The sequence below is a fragment of the Pelobates fuscus genome, chromosome 1 (genome assembly GCF_036172605.1).
Source record: "Pelobates fuscus isolate aPelFus1 chromosome 1, aPelFus1.pri, whole genome shotgun sequence".
NCBI classification, from domain to species: domain Eukaryota; kingdom Metazoa; phylum Chordata; class Amphibia; order Anura; family Pelobatidae; genus Pelobates; species Pelobates fuscus.
The window spans coordinates 398508012-398532141 of record NC_086317.1 but is presented as its reverse complement, the minus strand read 5'-3'; the positions used below and the strand labels follow the sequence as shown (position 1 = coordinate 398532141).

General features: G+C 37.4%; 1 protein-coding gene across 1 annotated transcript in view; it reads right to left on the bottom strand.

Annotated features, from left to right (window-relative positions):
- Positions 1-24130, bottom strand: part of ARHGEF25 (Rho guanine nucleotide exchange factor 25) — a 323971-nt gene that overhangs the window by 209621 nt on the left and 90220 nt on the right. Inside the window, exon 2 of the mRNA XM_063427536.1 lies at positions 21555-21792. Within this exon, the coding sequence (XP_063283606.1) occupies positions 21555-21792 (238 nt within the window). The remainder of the gene's footprint in view (positions 1-21554; positions 21793-24130) is intronic.

Here is a 24130-nt window from a genome sequence, read left to right as displayed (position 1 = left end):
CTGCAGGCATCGTAACTACCTCAATGGAATGAAGTGGTTAGGGTCCCTAAAGCGTCCTTTTAAAAGGACTCACGATTGCTAAATTTTAAAAGTAATGTCCATTGAAATATTATCATGTCAAACAGCGAGTCATCTTTAAATTAGTTCAACTATTAAAAACAGACGATCAATTATAAAAAAAAACAACAACAAAAAACCCAGAATATTTGCATGATACCATAGTTCTCAAACAGTAGGTATTTTTTAGTTAGTAGAAGTGTTAAAAATGGTCAATACATTTAAAAAAAAATAATATTTACATGATACTGTAGTGCAACCTAATGTTTTCATTGCCACTCACATTTTTTTTAAAGTGTTACAATATTTTAACCTCTATGAGTGACAATTCAAAGATTTTTCATGGTATAGTTATTCCATATATTAAAGTCCCCAATTTAAGCTGGTGAGCCAACACAGTTTTATGTTTCAACTATGCCCAACAAACAACTGTATTTTTTTTGCCAATAGTGAACTTGGAAAATGTTCTGACCCCTCCACCAGTAAATAGAAGTGGGCCTTTTTAGCTTTTCTTGTTGGGATGGAATATCATGCCACATGACGTACTGTTGTGAAATCACTTTGCTTTGTGTTACAATCTCCAAGATACACTTCTCAAACCTTATTTTTAAAATCGCCTATCACTTTATTTTTGTCATTATGAGATCTTTATGAATCAGTTACTAAGGTCAGTGAATGCCTTAGCTCGCAATCACTGATGGGGCTTACCAGTCAAAAAAATAAATAAATTCAAGGTCGAAGAAAAAAATCCCTTAGCATAATTAGTAGCACATGTTTGAAAGAATAAATGTGCCTTTGACTGCAGCTGAAACACAAATCTAGTGTAAGTGTGAATATCAATCACAGAAATGCCTACCATGTGCTGTAGCCATTTAATTGGCGTTCTTTACCATTTAACCACCGGCAGGTGTCCTTCTGCTAACACTGGATGCAAATTATATGCATGCCCTTCTTTATTCATTCAATATATGTACTTAACACTCCATATGTTAAGACTGGGGGATGTTTAATGAAAGAGATTATTATTACAAATTTACAAAAATAATACTAATAACGTCAATGTAAGATATAATGGTACACAGTAAAATTTCTAAACAATTATTACATGAATGAGATTATAATCACTATTAAATAAATGTACGTTTTCACAAAAGAGAATAAGCTGTTAAAGGAAGTTGACGTTTGGCCAATGCATGATAAAAGAGCGTAAATATAGGAAGGCAAGTGAGAAGTCTGTATACCTCACTGGAGGGTACAGGAGCAAGGAGAATACTAATTTGATCTGAAAACAGGTGGAATTTGTGTGTATGGTAGACTATCATGGCAGGTCAGAGTTTGAAGACAATGTATTTCTTTGTGAGAAGTCAATGTGACGTAGCACTGGGGTCAAACAAGAGTAAAACGGTTCTTTCTGTTGAAGCTGAAGGCCAAGCGTCTTCCCATTTTTTTCAACGTAATTTAGAGTATCATGCATGTAGATACACAGTGTCTGTTTTCCCTCGGAACTTCGTATATCTTACACTTGGTAAACAGTTCCAAACTGTCCTCGCCAGACATTCAGAGTATGCCTATAAACACTGCTAGAAGAAAATGAGGCTAAGGGGAATTCCTATAGGGACCAAAACAACTTTAGCTTAATAAAGCTGTTTTGGTGCCTAGATTATACACCTTCAATCTCATTGCTCAATTCTTTGCAATTTAGGAGTTAAACCACTATTGTATTTGTTTATGTAGCCCTAGCCACACCTCCTCTGGCTGATAATTCACACAGGCTGCATGAAATTTCTTTTTTCATTTTCTATCAGACGTTAAAGGGACACTCCAGGCCCCATACGACACTTTATGTTGCAGAAATGCTTTACCTGTGAACAGTGTGTCATCTTTTTTTTTATTTTACAAAAAAGTGCAGATTTTAATAGAAATGGGTATTTGTTTAACCCCTTAAGGACCAAACTTCTGGAATAAAATGGAATCATGACGTGTCAGACATGTCATGTGTCCTTAAGGGGTTAAATGAACCTTGTACACTCCTCCGGCTTTTAAGCAGACAACCGTTCCTTTTACTTCCTTGTTTGTTTGTAACTCAATGCAGCTAAACTCAAATGGCAGCAATTGCAAAGACTTCTCATTGAGCTGTATTGGGAAGTGTGATTGAACAGCCACAGGAAGTCTGGGCTGATTAAGAAGGGGTGGGTTAGCAAAGGCTGCAGACAAGAGAACTGTAGCTCTTACAAGCTGTTTTTAGATGTATATTTAAATGCACGCATGCATGTTTTAATTTGGGGTATATTTACTAAACATTGATGGTTAGTTATTTTTTTGGAGTGTTTGTTTAACTTACTTTAGAAGTTATCTCCTGCTCTGTAAGTTAAACTTTAATCACACCCAGGAGTCTAGCAGGCTATTAACAGAGCAGGAGATAAGACATTCTAGATTAAACAGACCTTGCAACAAAGGAGGTTTAAACATTAGATCTAGTAAGCAGGGCTGGACTGGCCCACCGAGATACCGGGAAATATCCCGGTGGGCTGTGGCACCTGGGGGCCGGGCAGACAGCCCAAATCATCAGGCTCCTGTAGTTTACATTTTCCTCCACAGACTGTGCCAGGCTGTGTCAGTCTGAGGGGAGTAAAGAGGTAGGAGCTGGGGGCTGGTGCAGCAGAAATTAGGCTGCTGGCAGCCGGAGGGAGATTCCATCTAGATGCAACGCCTCCACACGCAAGCTCCGCCCCCACACATGTTGCTGACCTTGCTGGAAGGAAGAGGCCACAAAATGGTGCCAGGTAGGCTTCAGCAATGGCAGTGATTGTGTATGTGCCTGCTAGTGAGAGAGCTTGTATGTGTGTGTGCCTACTAGTGAGAGAACTTGTGTGTGTGTGTGTGCCTGCTAGTGAGAGCATGTGTGTGTGCCTGCTAGTGAGAGAGTGTGTGTGTGTGTGTGTGTGTGTGCCTGCTAGTGAGAGAGCTTGTGTGTGTGCCTGCTAGTGAGTGAACTTGTGTGTGTGTGTGGGTGTGCCTCCTAGTGAGTGAGCTTGTGTGTGTATGTGTGTCTGCTAGTTAGTGAAATTGTGTGTGTACCTGCTAGTGAGTGAGCTTGTGTGTGTGTGGCTGCTAGTGGATGAGCTTGTATGTGTGTGTCAGTGAGCTTGTCTGTAGTGACCATGTGTGTGTGTCAGGCATGATCTACACAGGTTTTTCTCTTCAGGAACAGAGAAATTGCAATTTATGCATCTATTAGACTTGGCTTTGCACTTGTTGGGTAGAGTGTCACAGGTTTTGCTGGGGCTGAAATATAAGGCCACAAATATAAATTTTATTAGCCCAATTTTTCACTCTTTTGAGAACCCCCTTGTGGAAAAAAAAAGTATTTGGCTCACCTAGTTATTCTAGAGTCCAATCTTCTAGAGGCATAGGAAGAAGCCATACTATAAAGCAAAATACTAAAATAGGAATCTTCTATAGCATTCCTATTATAACTCACAAGATTAAAAATCAGAAAGAATCTGAGCTCACAATACCTGAAAAAGTTGATATCCGCTGAATGTTTTAGCCAAAACTAGCAATTTTTAAATTTTGCATGACATCTCTTTAAATGCCATGATTCGCCCATGCACAAGGCGCTGGAATGCACGCTAGGCATTCCAGCAGTGAACTAATCACGTCATAACCCCACGACCCGTCGGGAAGCAGAGCTGCTATAGCCGCGTTCCCTTGTATCCAATTCAGGGAAAAAAGGACGACCGAACTCAGAGAGAGTGCCCTATTTACACAGATAACTCTCTTGTTGCTGCTCCCTGGAGAACATGCAAAGATAGGAGACATAACCCCTCCTGCTCAACTGTTGTCAAACACTAACAGAGAATAATAAAAGAATTTGGGCTCCTATAGAGGAGCAATCTATGAAATAATAATGTTTATGGCTTCCCCAAAACTGCTGCCCTTAGAGATATTATTACCAAGATGGAAAAAGAAGGGGGTAGTTTTTGTAGGGGAAATTTTTAAAGGTACTTACCAACCCCTTCTCCATAAGTATTAAATGACATGGATCCCACATTTTATGTGCAGTGGTTTAGGTGTATCCTTAGACCTAACTCAGTTGGTCCTGCCCGTGCAGGCTGTTTACTGAGTTCTTCAAACGAAGAGAGGCTGAATTTCGTTTGGTATACCCACGGAAACACAGGAAGATGGCCAAAAAAAAACGTAATTTTAGGGAAAAAAAATCCTGTTTGTCCGGCTGAGGACAGCAAAAAAGACTGGGGTATGAAGGGAGGAGGGACCTTTATACCTATTGTCTGATTAATTCAATTTGTTTATTATTCCTGTCCTGTGTTGGTATGGGGAGGAGTTATCTATGAGTGATGCTGCCATGATTAGCCAGGAATGGCAGTTTTCATTTAAGGGTGTGGAATACGACTGGATTACATACTCTTCTATTAGTTATAAATACTCTTTATAAAGTATTTGGAATGGTCTGAGATGCACTTCCTTATTACAACATTCCTAAAAGCTAACGTTTAATTTAGCCATAATCCATAACTGTCTTATTTCACTGAACTAGCATCCTGTATTATGTTCCTGTTCTCCACAACAACAATTCTGTTCTCTTCCTATAATGTCATGTAGTTGTGTGTACTTTTTTGTTTCTTTGTTGTTCTATGTATGTATTTGTTTACTTTATATTGGAGTACTTTGACATGCTTCCTTCACAATCATTTCCATCATGAGTACGGTACTTTGTTATTCTGTAATAGACTATAAATAAATGTATGGTCTGTTTCCAACCTCACTCAGGTATCCCTAAGACTGCCGAGGCCTGACCTGTGCTATACTGTTCATAGTGATTTATAAAGTGTAGACAATTATATTGTTCCAATACCAGATATAAATCATATTCTGTGTAAATAACCAGGTCCACTAAGGGTGCCATGGCACCCTCCCCCTATTTAATATAAAACTGTATTAGTAGTAATCAACTGAGTTTATCCTGGTACCAGGTTCCCTTTCCCCATCGTGTCTGCATTGATAATGTGAAATGAACACATCCACATTACAATTTGTATTTCGCCCAACCAGAACAACATTAGTTGGCTGAGAACATTGGGCTAACTGCCCCAGTCAGGGCAAAGAGTTGTAATATTGTTTGGAGTGCCCTTTTAATAGCACATTATATCCAGAGGGCCTACAGTGAGCTAGCAATACACTGATGTTAGAATTCAATGTGAATTTAAATTTGAATTTAAAATTCAAATGAGACAAACTGGAAACATAATTTAAGTCAGCAATGCTTTTATTTCGGCTAATCTGGCCTTATTTTGAAATTCCCTTTCTATCCTTGCATTAGTAAATAACCACATATGTAGCAATCACAGTGGTTTATTATATCATAAAAGTCTGCAAATACACAAAATGCACATATCAACATGAACGGATGCTCAGACACCAGTTTTTTGTTAAATGGTGGGCAGCAGACATTCAAAGCAAAGCAACATTTATGCAAGAACAGTCTGAGAATGATTGAAATAAGTTATATAGTATTACTTCTCTACTGACTTATGAATAAACATGGTAAGAATAGCAGCTGACTATCAAGCCATCAATGAGAAGCAATTTATTGTTAGAGCTGTATACTGACTGCGGTGAAGATCATGATTCACAGTCTAATTATTAGTGGGACGCTCCATCAATAATTTGTTTTCTGACGGCATCTAAGCCTTGTGCTGGCTAATCCTCCATTCTGGGGAATTCTTTTTCATTTCCCACATACATTTACTATAGCAACAAGTGGTGTGATTCTGACATACATTTCAGATGTGTGCTGTGTGCTTCACAACCCAGGAATTTCGAAGCTGGTTGTATTCTTATTTGTTTTTTAGAATATTACATATTTACATAGTTACATAGCTAAAAAAATACATGCGTCTATCAAGTTCAGCCTTTCTCACATTTGTTCTACAATTTAAAAATTATATCCCTGAGTATTATACTTTTGCAAGTAGGGATGTGCATGGGCAAAAAATTTGATTCGGTTCAGAAATTCGGGTAAGTACAAAAATTCTGCACTTCGTCTATTGGGTTTGGCACTTACGAAATTCAGAACTTCGGCAATTCAGTATATCTTTAGGGCTCCCTAACCCTACCCCTAACCCTACTCCTAACACTAACCACCACAACCGCTTGCACATCTATAGGGCTCCCAGTGACCGGACTGCCACCACAACCATTTACACATCTGTAGGGCTCCAAGTGCAAGGATTGCCACCACAACCACTTACACATCTATAGGGCTTCCAGTGCCAGGAATTAGCTTATTGGTCAAGATTCTTGTCATTATTCACGTAATTTTCACTCCCTCTCTTTTTTTGCCACTTTTCATAAATCTGAAGTACTTCAGCACTTCCGATATTCGGCACTTCGCCGGTTCGGTTTGGCACTTCCGAAATTTGGACTTTGGCACTTCGAAAATTCGGCACTGCAGGCATTCAGAAGCAGATGAATTCGTCTGAATTTACATTTGAAACTAAATGAATTGCACATGTCTATTTGCAAGTATTCATCCAGTTGCCGTTTAAATATCTGTACAGACTCTGATAAAAAAAAACCTCTTCCAGCAGAGAATTCTGCCTACCATTGCTCATTAGCTCAACATACTAGAGTATATACTTTTATTTATTTTTATACTTTTATGAGGCTCATATCGCCATAAGGACCACCTGAAGAGACTGCACAACTATATCCTTAGGTAGGGATTACTCTGCCCAGGCTTTCATGTCAGAGCTGTACTCAAGCTCCCTGAACTTGTGAGTGCGCAATATTATTTATTCATATCCCATTAAGAAGTTCTTAACCTGCTACACTAACTATTGTTTCTGTTTCTCCCTGTTTGTCGTTGCATACATTTCCATTTCAGGCACTACACCTTATTTTCCTGTGTTATCCTTCACTAATATGTAGGCTATCATTCATTGTAACCCTGCAACTGAAAACATTGCCGCTCTGCAAGAAAGGAAAAACAATATTTATATTGCAGAGTTAACATGCCTCTAGTTGCTGTTACACTGACAGCCACCAGAGGCGCTTCCCCCCCAATAGCCAAGTTAAACACAACTATTCAATCAGATGGCCTCATTTGGTTGGCACAGCACTGAAATTTGCCACACCTGCGCACTCGCCTCCCAATGCTAGACTGATGATCTCACCCAAGGGGGCAGGGCCAGATGCCAAAAGTGCACTATCTTTTTCCCTTACATCAGGGCTGCCCAACAGGTAGATCCCCAAATGTTGTAGAACTACAACCCCCATGATGCTTTGCGTGCCTTTAAGAATGACAAAGCATCATGGGAGTTGTAGTTCAACATCTAGGGATCTACCTGTTGGGCAGCCATGCCTTAAATGGAGGGGGTAAGAGGGCTGTACCTGTGATCAAGTTTGTATTTCTAAAGCTATAGTGTTCCTTTAAAACTAGCTTGCCTGTTGTGAGAGGGCGAACACTGTATTGGTAAGGAGGTAAGCAGTATAAACTGTGTCAAGCTACTGAAACAAAACAAACTATACATTTGCTCTCAAATTCAAGAAACACCTTAGTTAGTTAAGCACATAATGACCTCCAGGTACACGACATCAGAGATCCACTGTGACAACAGACTAATGATAATAGAAAAAGCCAATATTTTCTGCATGGAAAACTACGTCATTTTTATATTTTGATTCTTTTGAATTGTTTCTCACAAATAAATAATTAATAACAAATATACATTCACAGCTAAAGAGATGTTAAGACTGCTATCTGTCTGCCCCAAGGTGCACACAATTCTGAAATGATAATATCCAATTACAATGCCACTACCTAATAATGTGTGCCTCGGTTAGTGAAACACTATGAATACTACAAAGTATTACAGCACCCTTCTGAACTGTCATTGCCTGGCTAGGGAGCTGATACATAATTTAGGAAGCAGCAATGGTTTGAAGTGAGAATGTTTCCTGGTTGTTTCATATGTTGCACTTTAAAATGAATTTTGCTAACAAGATACAACACCTGTCAAACTGAAATAATATTAATTTGTCTCCCTGACTTTCAATCTAGAAAAAAAAATCAGGTCTAATACCAACCTTAACCAAAACACGTAATATAAGTTCTTCCATTGGATTTGCAAGAAATGTCCCTTCAAGATAACTTGAACATGGCATTGTCCATTAAATTCAACAACTCAGACCATGGCAGCTTTAGTGCTCGTACTCTTTGAGTTATGTGACCTTTGTCCCACATAGGCAACCATTCACCACCTGTGGTTGTACGCCCTCTAGAACAGATAGGAAAGGTCAAAACCATGGACAGCATGGTGAGCCCGAGCTCAAAGGCAGCAAGCTATGGTTCATAAATGGTTGATACATTTTTTTCTGGACTGGCAGTAAATAGGAAACTCGGACTGTAACAAGGAATCAGGGCTAATACTTTGTATTTAGAATGACAAATTCCATGATATATTGATTGCAAATTAGCATTGTGGATATTGTTTTATAGCTAAAACTAATGGCAGATGAATATTTTCTGTATAAATATGTTCATGCGTTGTGTCAATGTACCATCATGCTAGCAATACATCACATAGGAACAATAGAACCCATTGGACGTAAGGAAGCATATTAGTATTGAAACCAAACATCAATACTAAGTCAAGGTAGAACACTGATTCTTTCAAAATCATACGGAATGGCCATTTCACATGGCTTCCTGCTTTGCGTTTTTTTACCTTCTTAGTCTTTGTAGTACTTTTTTGACAGTATTATTTCTTATACCTTAAAGGGATCCTATAGTGCCAGGAAAAAAAAATGTTTTCCTGGCATTATAGGTTCCTGGAGTGCCCTTCTCCCTCGGGGGCCCCCCTCCTGCGCGGAGCCGGCGGGGGAGACCTAATGGGCAAGCGCGTAATGGGTGCGTGCGCATTAGACCTCTCCATGAGAAAGCATTCAGATAACAGACCAAAAGTCTGTTTGGATTCCGGAAGCCCTCTAGTGGCTGTCTGTTAGACAGCCACAGAGGGCAGACTTAGAGCTGCAATGTAAACATTGCAGTTCTCTGGAACTGCAATGTTTTACATTTCAGAACTAAGTGCAAAAGGCTCACAGCACCCAGACCACTTCAATTAGCTAAAGTGGTCTGGGTGCCTACAGTGTCCCTTTAATGAAAATTGTAGGACATGTACCTGCAAAATTACAAAACATAGCTACAGCACGAGATCTATGGAGTACATCTGACAAGTTACCAGCACACAAATGTAATTTTATTTGGATAACCGCCAGGGAATTATTCCAAACAATGACCTAAAACCAAACCTTGCCCAGGCTGGCAAATTACCTCTGCTATTGTGAATTCTCCTAGCAGAGATAAGACTACACCCAAGACACATCCATGTGTAAATAAACCAGGGACACTAAATGAGGAGAAAACACATATAAACCTCTGAACCACAATTGTTTATTCTCCTTTGTGCAATAAAATACCACTTAAGTGAAAATTGCTTTGTTTGTCCAGAGACCAAAATGTGTTTTCAATGTGCACACAAAAGCTTAGAACTCTTAACCCCTTCAGGACCGGCCTGTTTTTGCGATGTTTGTACGTTAAGGACCAGAGCAGTTTTAACACTTTTGTGGTGTTTGTGTTTAGCTGTAATTTTCCGCTCTCTCATTTACGGTTCCCATACAAGTTATATATTGTTTTTTTCAAGACAAGAAGGGCTTTCTTTACATACCAGTATTTATATTATGTCATATATTGTATTTAAAAAAAATAATGAAATATGGTGAAAAAAAAAAAAAAAAACATGTTTTTGGACTTTTACTTGAAAAATCTTTTACTTATCTACAAAAGCTAATGAAAAAAACTGCTAAATAGATTCAAAATTTTGTCCCGAGTTTAAAAACACCCAGTGTTTACATGCTTTATTGCTTTTTTTTGCAAGTTATAGGCCTATAAATACAAGTAGGAAATTGCTGTTTCAATATATATATATTTTAAATGTATCAATAGTGACATTGTTACACCGTTATCTGTCATAAATCCCCGAAACACACCTAACATGTACATATTTTTTAAAGTAGACAACCCAGGGTATTTAAAATGGGGTATGTCCAGTCTTTTTTAGTAGCCACCTAGTCACAAACACTGGCCAAAGTTAGCATTTATATTTGTTTGTGTGTTAAAAATGCAAAAACCGCTAACTTTGGCCGGTGTTTGTGACTAAGTGGCTACTAAAAAAGGCTGAACATACCCCATTTGCAATACCTTGGGTTGTCTTCTTTTGTAAATGGTATGCCATCATGGGGCTAATTCTCATTCCTTGGCTACCATACGCTGTCAAAGGCAACCTAACCAATCTGACAAATTTCAATAAAAAAAATCAAGCCTTATATTTGACCCTGTAACTTTCACAAACACTATAAAACCTCTACATGTGGGGTACTGTTATACTCAGGAGACTTCGCTGAACACAAATATTAGTGTATCAGAACAGTAAAATATATCACAGCAATAATATCCTCAGTGAAAGAGCTGTTTGTGTGTGAAAAATGCAAAAAACTTCACTTTCACTGACAATATCATCGCTGTGATATGTTTTACTGTTTTGAAACACTAATTTTTGTGTTCAGCGAAGTCTCCCGAGTAAAACAGTACCCCCATGTACAGGATTTAGGGTGTCATAGAAAGTTACAGGGTTAAGCACAGTGCTAGCAAATTAAATTATCTGGACTTTTGGCCTGGGTTGGCAGGCAGGTCCCTCAAATTGCAATCATTAAAATTACTTAATTAGGTAAAAATATTACATAAATATGCACGTAGAATTTTAATATATATACATATTTATATATTTGACGTCTACGTGTATATTTATGAAATTATTAATGTAATTTTGTATGTGGACATATGTATATTTCATATTATTTTTATTTATTTATTTATACATAGATATATATATCATTACATTCTAAGTGTATTTTGATATAAATATATATATATCAATATCAAAATACTGTTAGAATAAAATTGAATATATATATATAATTTTTTTTTAATTATTAAAAATTATTTTTATTTTTTGTTATTTATTTTTATTAACATATTATTTGTATTTTATAATAATATATATATACCATATATATAGTTATTATATATATTGTATATATTCGTGTGTAATTTAAATATAAGTGTATTTTTATATTAATATACGTATATATAAATATAAAAATACACTTAGTGTGACATTATATATATGATACATATACATATATTATATATATATAGATATAATACATGTATATATATCATATATATATATACACATATTATAATTTTTTTTACACTGATTGTTTTTTTTTTTAACTTTATTTTTTTGATTTTTCACTTGCAGGGAGACTGCCTGTCAGCACAGACAGTCCCCCTGCAGGCAGATACAAAGACCCCTATTGCGGTCATGTGATCGAGTGATCACATGGCCGTGGGGTCCTGATCTGCCGAGGGGGGACTGCCCGGGCAGACAGGCAGTCCCCCTGGACCGGGAGGAGAGCTGATCGCCGCCGTGGGACCGACGGCGATCAGGTAAGTAGCCCAAAACCGTTATGACGGTTCAGGACCGTCAGCGGTCCAAACGCACGTTTTACCGCTGACGGTCCTGAACCGTCAGCGGTCCTGAAGGGGTTAAAGGATTGTTACCTGCCTATTTCGATAATAGTCTGTTTGGATTACTTTATTTGTTAAACTAAAAATACTTAAATTCAGTTATAACAAAGCAGAATTGTCAAGTTTATTTTTTTGATGTTTCATTGACAATTTATTGCAGTGATTAGCACTACTGATGTACAAGTTATCATAGCTCCTGCATCATTTTAACAAACGCTGTTCACCTCTTGTTTTAACAAAGTTTACAAAATATAAATATTAGATGCACTACAGGATAAGAAAAAACATACATCTTCAATGCCTTAATCACCATATAGCAAACATAATAGTATATCAAACATGTATCCTAGTGTGAGGATATCAGTCTTTAAAGGGATACTATAGTGCAACGAATACAAAGCTGAGTTCCTGGCATTATAGCTCCTCCTGCCTCCCCACTCCCTCATGCTCCCCTCCTCACCCCCCATGCCCTGGATAAATACAGGGTTAAAAACCCTTTATTTACTTACCTGATCCCAGTACCAATGTACTTCGGTGCTGGCTCAACACTCCACCCCCTCCTCGGTCCTGTAGACAGCAGACTTAGTGCTGAAATGTAAACATTGCAGTTTCTCTGGTGTACTAAGTGTAACAGGGGCACCGTACCCAGATCCCTTCAATGAGCTGAAGTGGTCTGGGTGCCTATAGTGTCACTTTAATATGAATTGGAAAAAAAGAGAAGAAAAAGCAGGAATGAAAAATGTGGTCAGGTGAAATTGAGTATTAATATGTAATTACTCACATGATTCAGAACTGCACAAAGCCCTGTTCTCAAGGCTTAGAGTAACGAGTACTCTTGCCTCATTACAAATCCAAACATTGTATGTTGTTTATATTATTCATACAGAGCCATATATTCTGCAGTGCTTTACAATAGGTGAACTAGCAAACATTTAGTAGCAACAAGGCAAGTTGGAGGTACAGGAACAGAAAATGGTGAGGGGCCTACGCAAACAAGCTTACAATCTAACATTTAAAGGAAAATTACAACAATATGGGTGAGAGGAGTGTAATGGGAAACACTACTGATTCTAGTTTACATGCAGAGGGTCAAACGCTATAAATCAGAGATTTTTTTTTATATAACAAAATGTATTCAAACAAAAATTACATATAGGCATACATTTAAAATGACAGAAATCCTCTTTCCATCATCAGACAGAATTTACCATTCAAAGTTTCCTGAAATGATTATATAGTTTCCGCATATGATAGGTGATCCTTTCCAAAGCTATGATATTGTTAACGCATGTTACTCAGTAACTCTGTTACTTACTGTACGATCCTACAGTATCCATCTTCAAGGTTAAAGTAGAAAATAATTTCCTTTTTCTAATACTACTTTTAAACTACAAAAAGCTCATGCATTTATGTTTTGACACTACGATATTATATAAGCCTCGCCTCTACCTGGAAGCATGGTAGCATGAATCTGAGCAGAACATATGAATTCCCTGTGCTTTACAAACATGATAGATCACACATATTATACTAGCTATGTAAAACATCACATATCATGGCCAGGAAGTCTGACCCCCATGTGGTTTTCTAAGGATCCTTTTTGAAAAAATTAACAATCCAGCATCAATTTCAAACTTTCTAACTTCTTGAATGACAACTAAATGACAACATCTGGACTGATCTATGCTGAAAGCAGAACTGTCACATCTATTTTGGCGCAAGCCACATAACTCAATTAGAAAGAAAAGAAAATGATATGGTGTGTTTTGTCACATAGAGCGGTTCCATGGGTGGAATGATCGATACATGCTACATGCTTTTGTACAGCAAACTGGAGATGCATCAAACATCATGGAGAGGAGTTTGCATTGAACAAGATAGTGCAGTGCATGTTAGTGTGTTTTTTCCTTACCCCCACTACAATAGTCACCATCACTGGGGAAAAGGAATGAGGATTTGTCACTTCTCTGAGTGACAGTTATGTTTTAACACGCATTCTCAGCGTTCTCAGTTTATTCATTCCTCTGTTGTTGAAGACGTCACGGTGTGCCTTCATAACACATCCTATCTATCCTCTCTTCCCAAACCTTAAACAGAGTATATGTCACTAGATAAATAATAGGCATCTAGATTAATTAAAAAGATAAGAAAACAAACAATGTTCTAACATTTTCTTGTTAAAAAAAAAAGGGGGTTCTTTCATTGCACTTTGCAAACACATTCTGAATCACTTCTAAATCAATTCTCACTTAATAGTGCCATCTACAGGTAATGTGTAAATAATTCATCCTCCAAGCTCCATATTTATGAGAAAAAAAAAACACATAAAAAGTACGATGGTGATTATATACTAAATAGTGAATTTTAGTTTACTGAAAACTGAACTGAAAACCACAATTAGAAAATGTAGGTCAGTAGAGCTAGTTTGGTGAACTTATCCAACCCACATGTAGTAAGATCATGTCTTTTTTTTAGTAAACAATTTTAAATTCAGCTTTCAATTCACTACAGTAAGGAGTTAAGTCTTTAAATCTCTATGTTTGATGTTGATTTGGCCAACACAATGTATAAGGTATATCGTTGCCTACCCGACAGTTTGTGAGTGTGAATGATAGGGTAATTGTAAGCAAAGACTGATGGGTACTTGTTGTGTACAGTCTTACGGGTAGCACAACCACAATATGTTGGGAAGAATGGGAGGAAATATATCTCGCTCTCCTATTTGTACTTAAATGGAGTGGTCTGGTTTCCAATAAAAAGTTCACTTTCTCAAACAATGGTCTAGTCTAGTGCATTGCAGTTCTAAAATAACTGGTGCTTTGTATGCCCTTGAAATTACCCCTTACATCGCAAAAATAAAGAAATCCCTACTTGTAATGGACATACGGTGCCATTACATTACAATGCGAGGAACTCTATAAAAAAAAATTATGATTACGGACAAAACAGGGAGAAGGGGAAAAAGGATGCTGTGTTTTGAAATACTCCCTAAGGTCTGAATGGCATTCATTGTGTCTGATACGTAGCAACAGATGCTTTCCACCTGGCAAGACTTCAGGGTTCCTCAGATATTTTGATCAATCAGATATTTTGGGAACAGAAGACTAAGATAGAACATTTGACCACATGAAAGTATTTGTTTTCTTCTCTGCCTGTTTTCTTTTGCTACATTGAACTTTAATGTTTGTAACTGTTAAGTCTCCTGCCATTACTCATGATCTCAAGGGAAGTCCAAAAAGACCTAGATGGTTTGAGCAAATCTGTTTGGATGGTTCCCATAGTAAAGGCAGCATCTCCGTGGGCCACAAATATAACACTCTTTAATAATCTCTCCTCAAGGCTCAAATAACGAGTTGTATTTTTATTTGGATTTAGAAGACTGTCAAGATGTTTGGGGTGGACTTTTGGGGTGCAAGCTCCTCTACTTATATTTGCAGAATCCATAAAGATCAAGCGCATAAACACTGATGCCTTGGCGCTACTTGTTTTCTACTTTTGGCTACACACAGTTTTGAATTATTCATTTTGGTAGAGCTGTTGAGCAAATGTGAAATTTTTCACCTATTCAAAACAAATCAGCTCTGAAATAGATTTTTCTTATTTCCATAGCCTTGGGGGTTCCGACTGAACCCTGATCATAGTTATTCCTACTCTCTACCCCCACTGAGCTACTGAGAAGGAGAGGACACAAAGTACAGAATACACTGTAGGCTATAAAGCATGTGCTGCCTCTTGAGTAATAATACGCCTTTGGAACTAGCCCACAAAGTCCTAAATTTGGAAACATAAAAACAGACAGGATCACAGCTCGGCAGCATGACATCTTTCACACATTTGTAAAGTCTGCTTTCCCCGAAACCCCAACCCATTGCCAGAACATAAATAACCTCTTCTCTCTACCTACATTTTATACATTTATTTTTTTATATCTTTGTCATTTATCTACTTTAGGGGTGAGATATTTTAAAAGAAAATCTACTTGTCCAAGGGACTAAAGTGGCAGCCAGATCCACCTGTCCATCACAGCAATCACAAAATGTTAAATGAGAAAGTTTGGAGACCCTTCTTACACCTTGACATTACTAGGGTTATTCTCTTAACTCTGATTTTTCCCAGATTAAATCTGAAAGACAAAGTGAGGCCAAAATAGCTGACCTGGAAAAATACTCCAACTCAACTCTAGGCATAACTGGCTAATTTTTCCATTTGGATTTAACCCCTTAAGAACACATGACATGTGTGACATGTCATGATTCCCTTTTATTCCAGAAGTTTGGTCCATAAGGGGTTAATGTGCAAAACTTTGGAGTTTAGTCTCTCGCTCTCTGTTCTCCTTATTCGGCTATGTGTCATGTGTGTGGTGTGTGCTGGCTGTATGTTGCATGTGTGTGGTGTGTGCTGGCTGTGTGCAGTGTGTGCTGACTGTATATAATGTGTGTGTATGGTGTGTGCTGACTGTGCGTAAGGTGTGTGCTGTCTGTCTGGTGTGTGGTTTGCTTTTGTTCTACAAATATGACTTTAAGACTATGTCTTCTGCAGTGAGTTATGACTTCCTTCTGTCAAACTAATTCTGATATCTAGACACCCACATTGGTCCTAGGCTAATTCTTTATAATGCTTTCCTAAAAAAAAAAAAGAACTCTCTCCTGTGATTTGCAATACAGATTAAGCACTAATAGTATAATTAGGATAGGCTCTATAAGAAACTACGTATCATTTTTTGAGTGGTTAATCTGAACACAGAAGTACAAAGGAAGGGAAAACCTGCCAATAATGGCCTAAATCAAGCACATAAAAGATGTACAGGTGTACAGCGTGTCCCCTTATCATCATTGGGCTTTGTCTCAATATAATTATTACACAGTTTCATAGTAGTTTAGAATTAATACAAAAATGCCGTAAAATGTACAGGATATTGTATGAAACCTCCAGCAGCCACAATAAAAAAAAAAAAAAAAAAAAACCCACATAAATGGATTGACTCAATGCTTTCCTATGGGTGAAATCCTAATGTGCATTGGGTTCCTGCATCGCAATGATGTCACAGGAGGAGGAGCCCGTTCCAGCAGCAAAGGACTTAAAAAAGGTGTTTTAACCCTTTCTTAAATGCGAGGAGTGGGGAGAAGCTTGGGGTGCCACAAAGGCATAAGTACAATATAGTGTTAGGAGTAGTTTTATAGTGTTCCTTTAATGATTACATAATTAATTAGTAATATTTTGTATCATTTTTATAGTGGACTGCTATGCTATTTTATTTTTTTTAGCAGTTTGCCTTATTGGATTTTTGTTTTACAATGTGCCAGTCCTTTGCTATAGTGCAACTTGGATACATTGTATCAGATTATTTGTATCTGTGTGGATGGCTACAAACTATTTCTGTCCCTTTGAAATATTAGCCACTCCTCTACAATACAACATTGATAGCTTGTAATTTGCATCTTTGTGGCTTATTCAAGCAGTTAGGTGGGTGATTTAGGAGTTTAAATAGTTCATCTGGGGGCATTTAGCATTTTCCAGTCTCTAATAAATACAATCAGGGCTACTTTATTTTGTTCTCATTAATTACTTGTTTAGTATGTTAATTTCCCAAGTCACTCCCAGAAGATCTTCTGTGTTTTTCAGGGATATTTAATTACTAATGAATAAGGAATTAGGTACCATTATTCCAATTCAGAGTTTTGATTAATAAGCCCTTTTTTAAAAAAAAATAAAAATCTATTCAATACTAAGAAATATTTGACTTTATATGTTGGTGACACCAAACCTAATTTTTTGGGATATTGTACATATGTTTATGGTATTTAATACCCATTTTTACTACATGCAGAATGCTCCTGATCCAGCTCCTCTTTTTCTGTGTTTGTCGTTTATATAGTTACACGACACATATTCAGCTGCACTTTACACTTTTTGCAAAGGGGATATCATTGTAAATAACAGACAAACTATTGCAAATGTTCATATGGACCATGTTACATTCGTCAGTCTGATCTGTGCTCCTTTAAAATCCATGTTACGCTCAAGAATGGGAAAATACTGTATATTTAATTCATTAGAAGTTCCAACAGTACTGGAGAATTGTAACAAATGAGCTGCTAAACTTCCACCTGTGACATTCATTCTGATTTTTGGCTCACATACATATTTCCATAGAGATGATCTACACTTAAGTGATTAGAAGTTTGAACATATTACTGCTGCCAGAGACTACAAGGGATTCAATATTCAAGGAAATAACTAAAATTACTTTGTGCCACCACCAGGAGGCAGGCACGAGGTACAGCTGCATGGAACTCACTTGTGAGTGGTTTGACAAGAGAATTCCAAGATAGGAAAATAACAAAGAAGTACTACCCTGTCTGAGATACAAACAGAGTAGTCAGCGTCTATCTACATCAGCCTGAATAGACTTGGTGAAAGTAATACAAAAAAGGGTCACAGGATCCTGTGTTTTTAAAACTCCATAGCCAGCTAGCTGAAATGCTTTATTTATGAAGGTAGTTTCCTCTTTTTTTCATACTAGAAAAAGTACAGATTTTAACAGAGATCGGTACTTTTATAAATTGTTAGACAACCGCTCCTGTTACTTCCTGGTTTGGTTAGCTCAGTGGAGTAAATACAAGAGGCAGGCAATTGTTTAGAACACCTGCCTTGCAAATACTTCTCACAGAGCTGCATTGGGAAGCCTGTGATTGGACAGTCACAGAACACCTGGGTGGGGTTAGAAGGGGAGGGATTGCAAAGGATTCAGACAAGAGATCCAGACAGTTTGAAAGTTCTTTCTACATCTGCTAAACAGTGACAGTGGAGTGTTCCTTTAACTACTCTGTTTCTTTCAATAAGTACCTGTTATTTTAACAATTCTACTTTTAATCCAAAGAGTTTCTGGAATTAAACTGTATTAAAGAACCACTTGTCACTTTGATAGAAATGGAAGAAATTTAATTAAATATAGTATGTACTGTTTTGTAATGCTTTTCAATGGGCTCTAGACTTTTCCATATTTAAATTGAGAATGTCAAACCTACTGAATTTATACAGGATAAATGTCAATCTAAATCAGCTAATAATGTCACACCAGCTAACCGCACGCATGTTACAAGATGTAAAAGTAATACATATTCATTCACTTTAATGACCTGTGTGGTTTTGGTGCCAGGAGTACCTTGGTGTCCCCTCATGGTAAGATAAATAATTGTAGCACGGGTTGAAAACTTGGATCACAGCAGGCATATCCAGTCCTCTCCAGCTTGAGAAACCAGATTACTCTATAGAACAAAGCAGTACCGTGCAGGGCCACACTCATTGATGGGGAGTATCAGCTGAATGCCCTCAGCCAATGAGTGTAGTCTTGCTCCAGATGTGCTCTGTAGTGGTTATGGTGCTTGAAGTGTTCCTCTAAACAATCACTCTAAATTATTCTAATTACATTTTTTTAGATAACATCAGGGATCTTGTGCTGAGGGAAGTGTTAATGTATATAAAATACAGAGAAACATCATTTAGAGTAAAACATAATTTATTTTAAAAGTCTTTTAAGCTTTTAAAAGTCTTAGGTGCACTGTATATAATAATGTTTTTCTCACTTCATATGAAGCTGACATCATTTTAACAGATTGAAAAACTACCATAGGTGGGATAGCTCAGACATCCCAAGCTTCCATTAAGCTAGGAGTGTTTAACATGGCATCCTTCTACGCATGTTAAATATGTTTAATGCTGTCTAAAATGATTTTAATGGCTCAGATTTTATTATTTGACTATTAAATTGACCTAACTACATCTCAATCAATCAATACAGGACTTGTGGTCTATGGCTGGCATAAGATTGCTTTTAGGAGAGGCTTCAGTCAATATATATCAGTGGGACCATGGGCTGAAGCCCACATTCTTTTTCCCACCTTGATTTTATTATTTGAACTTTAATTTGAAATACGAAAACAAATATATGGAGATCCGTTAAGAACCGCTGCATTCACAGAAACTTCATTATTTCATAAACTGTTTTTAATTTAACTTTTATTTCTTTAATAGTATTTTATTACTTGCTCCACTTATGAGAACAAAATATGATGTACATTTTGAAACATGATATTTTATCTTTGGCTCAGTACCTTCAGAATGCAATGTGAGACCTACAGTAAGTGACATGTTTATATATTACATCGAAAAAAGGGGGACCCTAACTACATCTGCTAGTTTCAAATAGATAGAAAGTTCTCCTACTTAAAGGGACACTATATTCACCCAGACCACTTCAGCTCAATGAAGTGGTCTGGGTGTCAGGTCCCTTTAGGGCTAACCCTGCCTGATGTAACCATAGCAGTTTCTGCGAAACTGCTATGTTTACATCTGGGGTTAAGCCAGCCTCTAGTGGCTGTCTTCCGAACAGCCACTAGAGGCGCATCGGCATAGAGGCGCATGAGGCATATTATGCCTCAATCACGCAGAGCGTCCATAGGAAAGCATTGAAAAATGCTTTCCTACAGACACTTTGAATGCGTGCGTGGCAGTGCCGCGCATTTGGCACCGGTGATGTCAGACAAGGATGCTGACGTCGGCGGGGGAGGAGAGGTAAGGGAGCCCGGCGGGGGGAAAGGGTTAGTAGCTGAAGGGGATTTAACCCCTTCAGCGCTGTGGGAGAGGGACCCTGAGGGTGGGGACACCCTGACTCTATAGTGTCCCTTTAATGTCACTTTAAGAACAGAATGGCTTTCTTATTTGAGATAGAATTACTTGGCATCTTGACACTAAATGAGCCAGGCCTGATGATTAGCAAAATCCAAGTCTCACCCTCTTGGGAAATGTAAAGCATAGTTATCTTCTGCTACAGAACAGGATGATATTTCTTAATAAATTAAATGAGATTTAATTTACATTTTTATAAGAAAATTCTTTTGTAATGTATGTTCAGTTTAAAAGGTGATGAACATAAACATACTTTGTATGTGTGGCGTGCCTGAGACATGAAGATCACTTCCAGGTCACTTGTCAGCTCTTAAAATATACAGAGAGAAAGGATTAAATAAAAGGAATTGCAAATCCCTACTGATGTCTAAACATATACTTAACTGTTAGGACCATATGCCATTTATACACAGCCAGCCTGCTCTTACATCTCAGCACTCAATATTCGCAAAACAAAAACTAAGGCAGGACAGTCGAACCGCAAAATCCTAGGTGTTGGGACTATATCTTACATTTTTTGAGGTGGATACAAGTAAAAAAAAAAAAAAAAAAAACCTAAACTAAGGAGGTCTATCTAAAAGATCCACATTTTAGACAGACATATTTGACAAAACAAAATGTGAGACTATTAGAAAATCCACAATATTAATAAAATTGTTAAATAGATGGTTGTCTTGTGTGCATTTACAGTTACGGTTATTTCAAGGAGAGCAGTTTTAAACTTAAATTAATTCCCAAAATGTTCCATATGCAGAATAACCTAAAATGGCCACCCACAAATGAGGCTGACAAGCTCCATCTGAGGTGAGGTACCAAACGCTGTGCACAAAATGCAGCCAAGTCACGGGCTCATGTATAGATGCATTCTCCTAAAGTTTTTACCTCGGTCCCTACTTTTGCCCTCTCACTACACGGAAAGGAAATTAATTGATGCCTGCAATCATTGTTGTGGGAGAACTGGACCACATGGATGTGCGTACACCAAAGTCATGAACCATACGTGTCATTTATATAACTATGCTGTGAACCGCACTGGCGTCCAGAGGGAAAAAAACAATAATTTGAGCACTATTAGTTTTGAACAGATGTAACAAAAATGTTGTATTTGACTGGCCTGTTGACAGATTCTTGTTACCTTCTTCTGAAAAGTGAAGAATGTTCTCTCCGAACCACGTGCAGAAATCTGAGAGGCGTCGAGTCCTGCCAGCTCCAGGACATGTGTTTTCCGGGGGAACTTGTGGTTTGGCTGCTGTCTCTAAAAGCTCTGCGTGGCGCTCTTCCTTCTCGATATCTGGGGTACTTTGCTCTTCCACATTCTCTTCCACACTGTTCATTTCAGGGGCTGTGGAATCCTCTGAGCAAGATTCTGGCATCTGTAGAGAAAGTGAAAAGAAGGGTTAATATTTTAAATAGACAGTAAGCAGATATCCATTAAACACGCACTTAACAGAAATAACCTATATTTTTTATTTTTAAACGTTTAAAACACATATCACCTATCCAAACTTCATCATTTTCTAATTTTATTTTCTTTAATCTAAAGAGCTGGTACAGTGGGTGAACCAGGTTTAGAGAAGGGAGAGTACCTGCAGTATTAGTATAAAATATCTTGTAGCACAAACTGTAGGATACAAAAAAAAAAAACAATTAAAGAAGAAATGTCCCTCTGAAATTTTAGCACAGTATGTCTTAACCTTTTTTTGACGGAGACTCAAAGTTTGTTCACATCATTAGCTTGGTGACCCAGTCTATCATTTTATAATTAGCTCAGTAATCCATTCTATAATTGTAATATATGACAAAACTAATTATACTAAACACCTTCATTATATTTTTCCCACTGCAGAATTTAAGGCTGCTGCAGTGTAGCTGGTGAATATGATGTGCCCATTCCATTCATTGGGTACCCACTTCTGCAACAGCATGGGGACCCAATTTTGTGTATCAATATTTAAGCATAACCCAATAGAAACGTGATAATGAGCTATTAGGCTTTATAATGTTTTAAGTGAAACTCTAAGCACCAAAACAACTTTAGCTTACTGGAGTACTGTTTATATATATATATAAAGATCACAACAGTTTCTGGCACTCATCCCAAAGAAAAAACATGAATTCAGTAATAACCAGGTACAACAAGAAATTTCTAGATTTTCATATCACACATTCACCATAGTTACAGTTTCCAGTTCTCATCATACACTTTACATGTCTCAGCACATTTATTTACCTTACAGCACATAGTTTCTATTTTTTTCACGTTTTCATGATTCAGCATATTTACACATTTTAGTCCGTTGGCATCATTAGACTTTCGTCACACCGCTTACATTCTGCATGGCATTATAGCATGTGGGTTGTTTATCACAATCCTTCACCCATTTCACGTTCACTCAGCACTTTTTAGACTATTCTCAACTCATGTTTCATCACATTTTTACTTGTCAGCTCATCACACATTACCTTTGTCTGTTCATCATAATCTTCAACATCACACATTTTTTGTCATACATTCAGTCTATTCAGATCATACAGATCTTTTTCAATATAATTTCCATATTTGGTTTTATTTCAAACACCACACTACATCTCACACACTTCACTTCATTGCATTTCTTGAACCATTGACTCAGTTTTTCACTTCAGGTTGTTTATTGCCCTTCTTTTCATTCAGTACACAACATATTACTCTGCTCTATTTAATTGCAGGTTTATCCGCTTACATTCAGACTGCTGTTTTCAACAATTCACATTTATACAAATTTAGACCATGTATTTAGACTTAAAATATTTTTCTCCTCCGTATTTGTTTTTAAATTTGCTCCGGTTTTTCCCTTTTTTAGTTTTGCCGTTTCTAGGCAACACTGGGTGGTGGTGCTTTACGTCACTTTTCGGCAGCACGCTCGACAATCCGCGGTTTGCGGTTCTATTCACAGAGCAAACCGGACAGACAGGGTGCACTTGGTGATTGGGTAAGTACAACACCTGATATTGTATATATTTAACATTTTCACATGACGTAGCATCTTGATAAAGACCGCTAGACGGTCAAAACGTTGATTTGTATGCATTTTATTTAATATAGTATTTATTTACAAAATCCATTGAGTGCTCTCAATTTTTTCTGTTTATATATATATATATATATATATATATATAGATAATGCATTTTTGATAAACCTGCTCAATTCTCTGCCATTTAGGAGTTAAATCAATTTGTTTATGCAGCCCTAGCCACACCTCTCATGGAGTTGTGTCACAGCCTCAATGAAAAGAGTTTTACATTTTATAGCACAATGTGTTAACTTTAGAAAATACTACAGCCTACTCTGTTAATTGCCTCCGAGGGTTGTATACAGCCTCCTGTGGGTGATTAAACTTCAATTAAGAAGACAGGAGACAAGAATAACTTCTAAAGTAAACACATAGTGCTGTAAGATCTGATTGAAAAGGAAACTTTGTTTTCATGAAGGCTGTGTGAGTCACAGACAGGGAGGCGTGGCTATGGCTACATAAACATAGTTCTAAAATGCAAAGAAGCAAGCAGTAAGAATTTAGGGGCATGACCTTGACAGCAAAACCGCCATACATTGTTGATTGAATTGCCTACTATGGACTTCAGAGAAAGCAGAAACTTTTCCCAAGCAGAAAATTTTATTTTTGTGGCTGTCTGCATGATAATTACTATACATTATCACTCTAGAATATGTG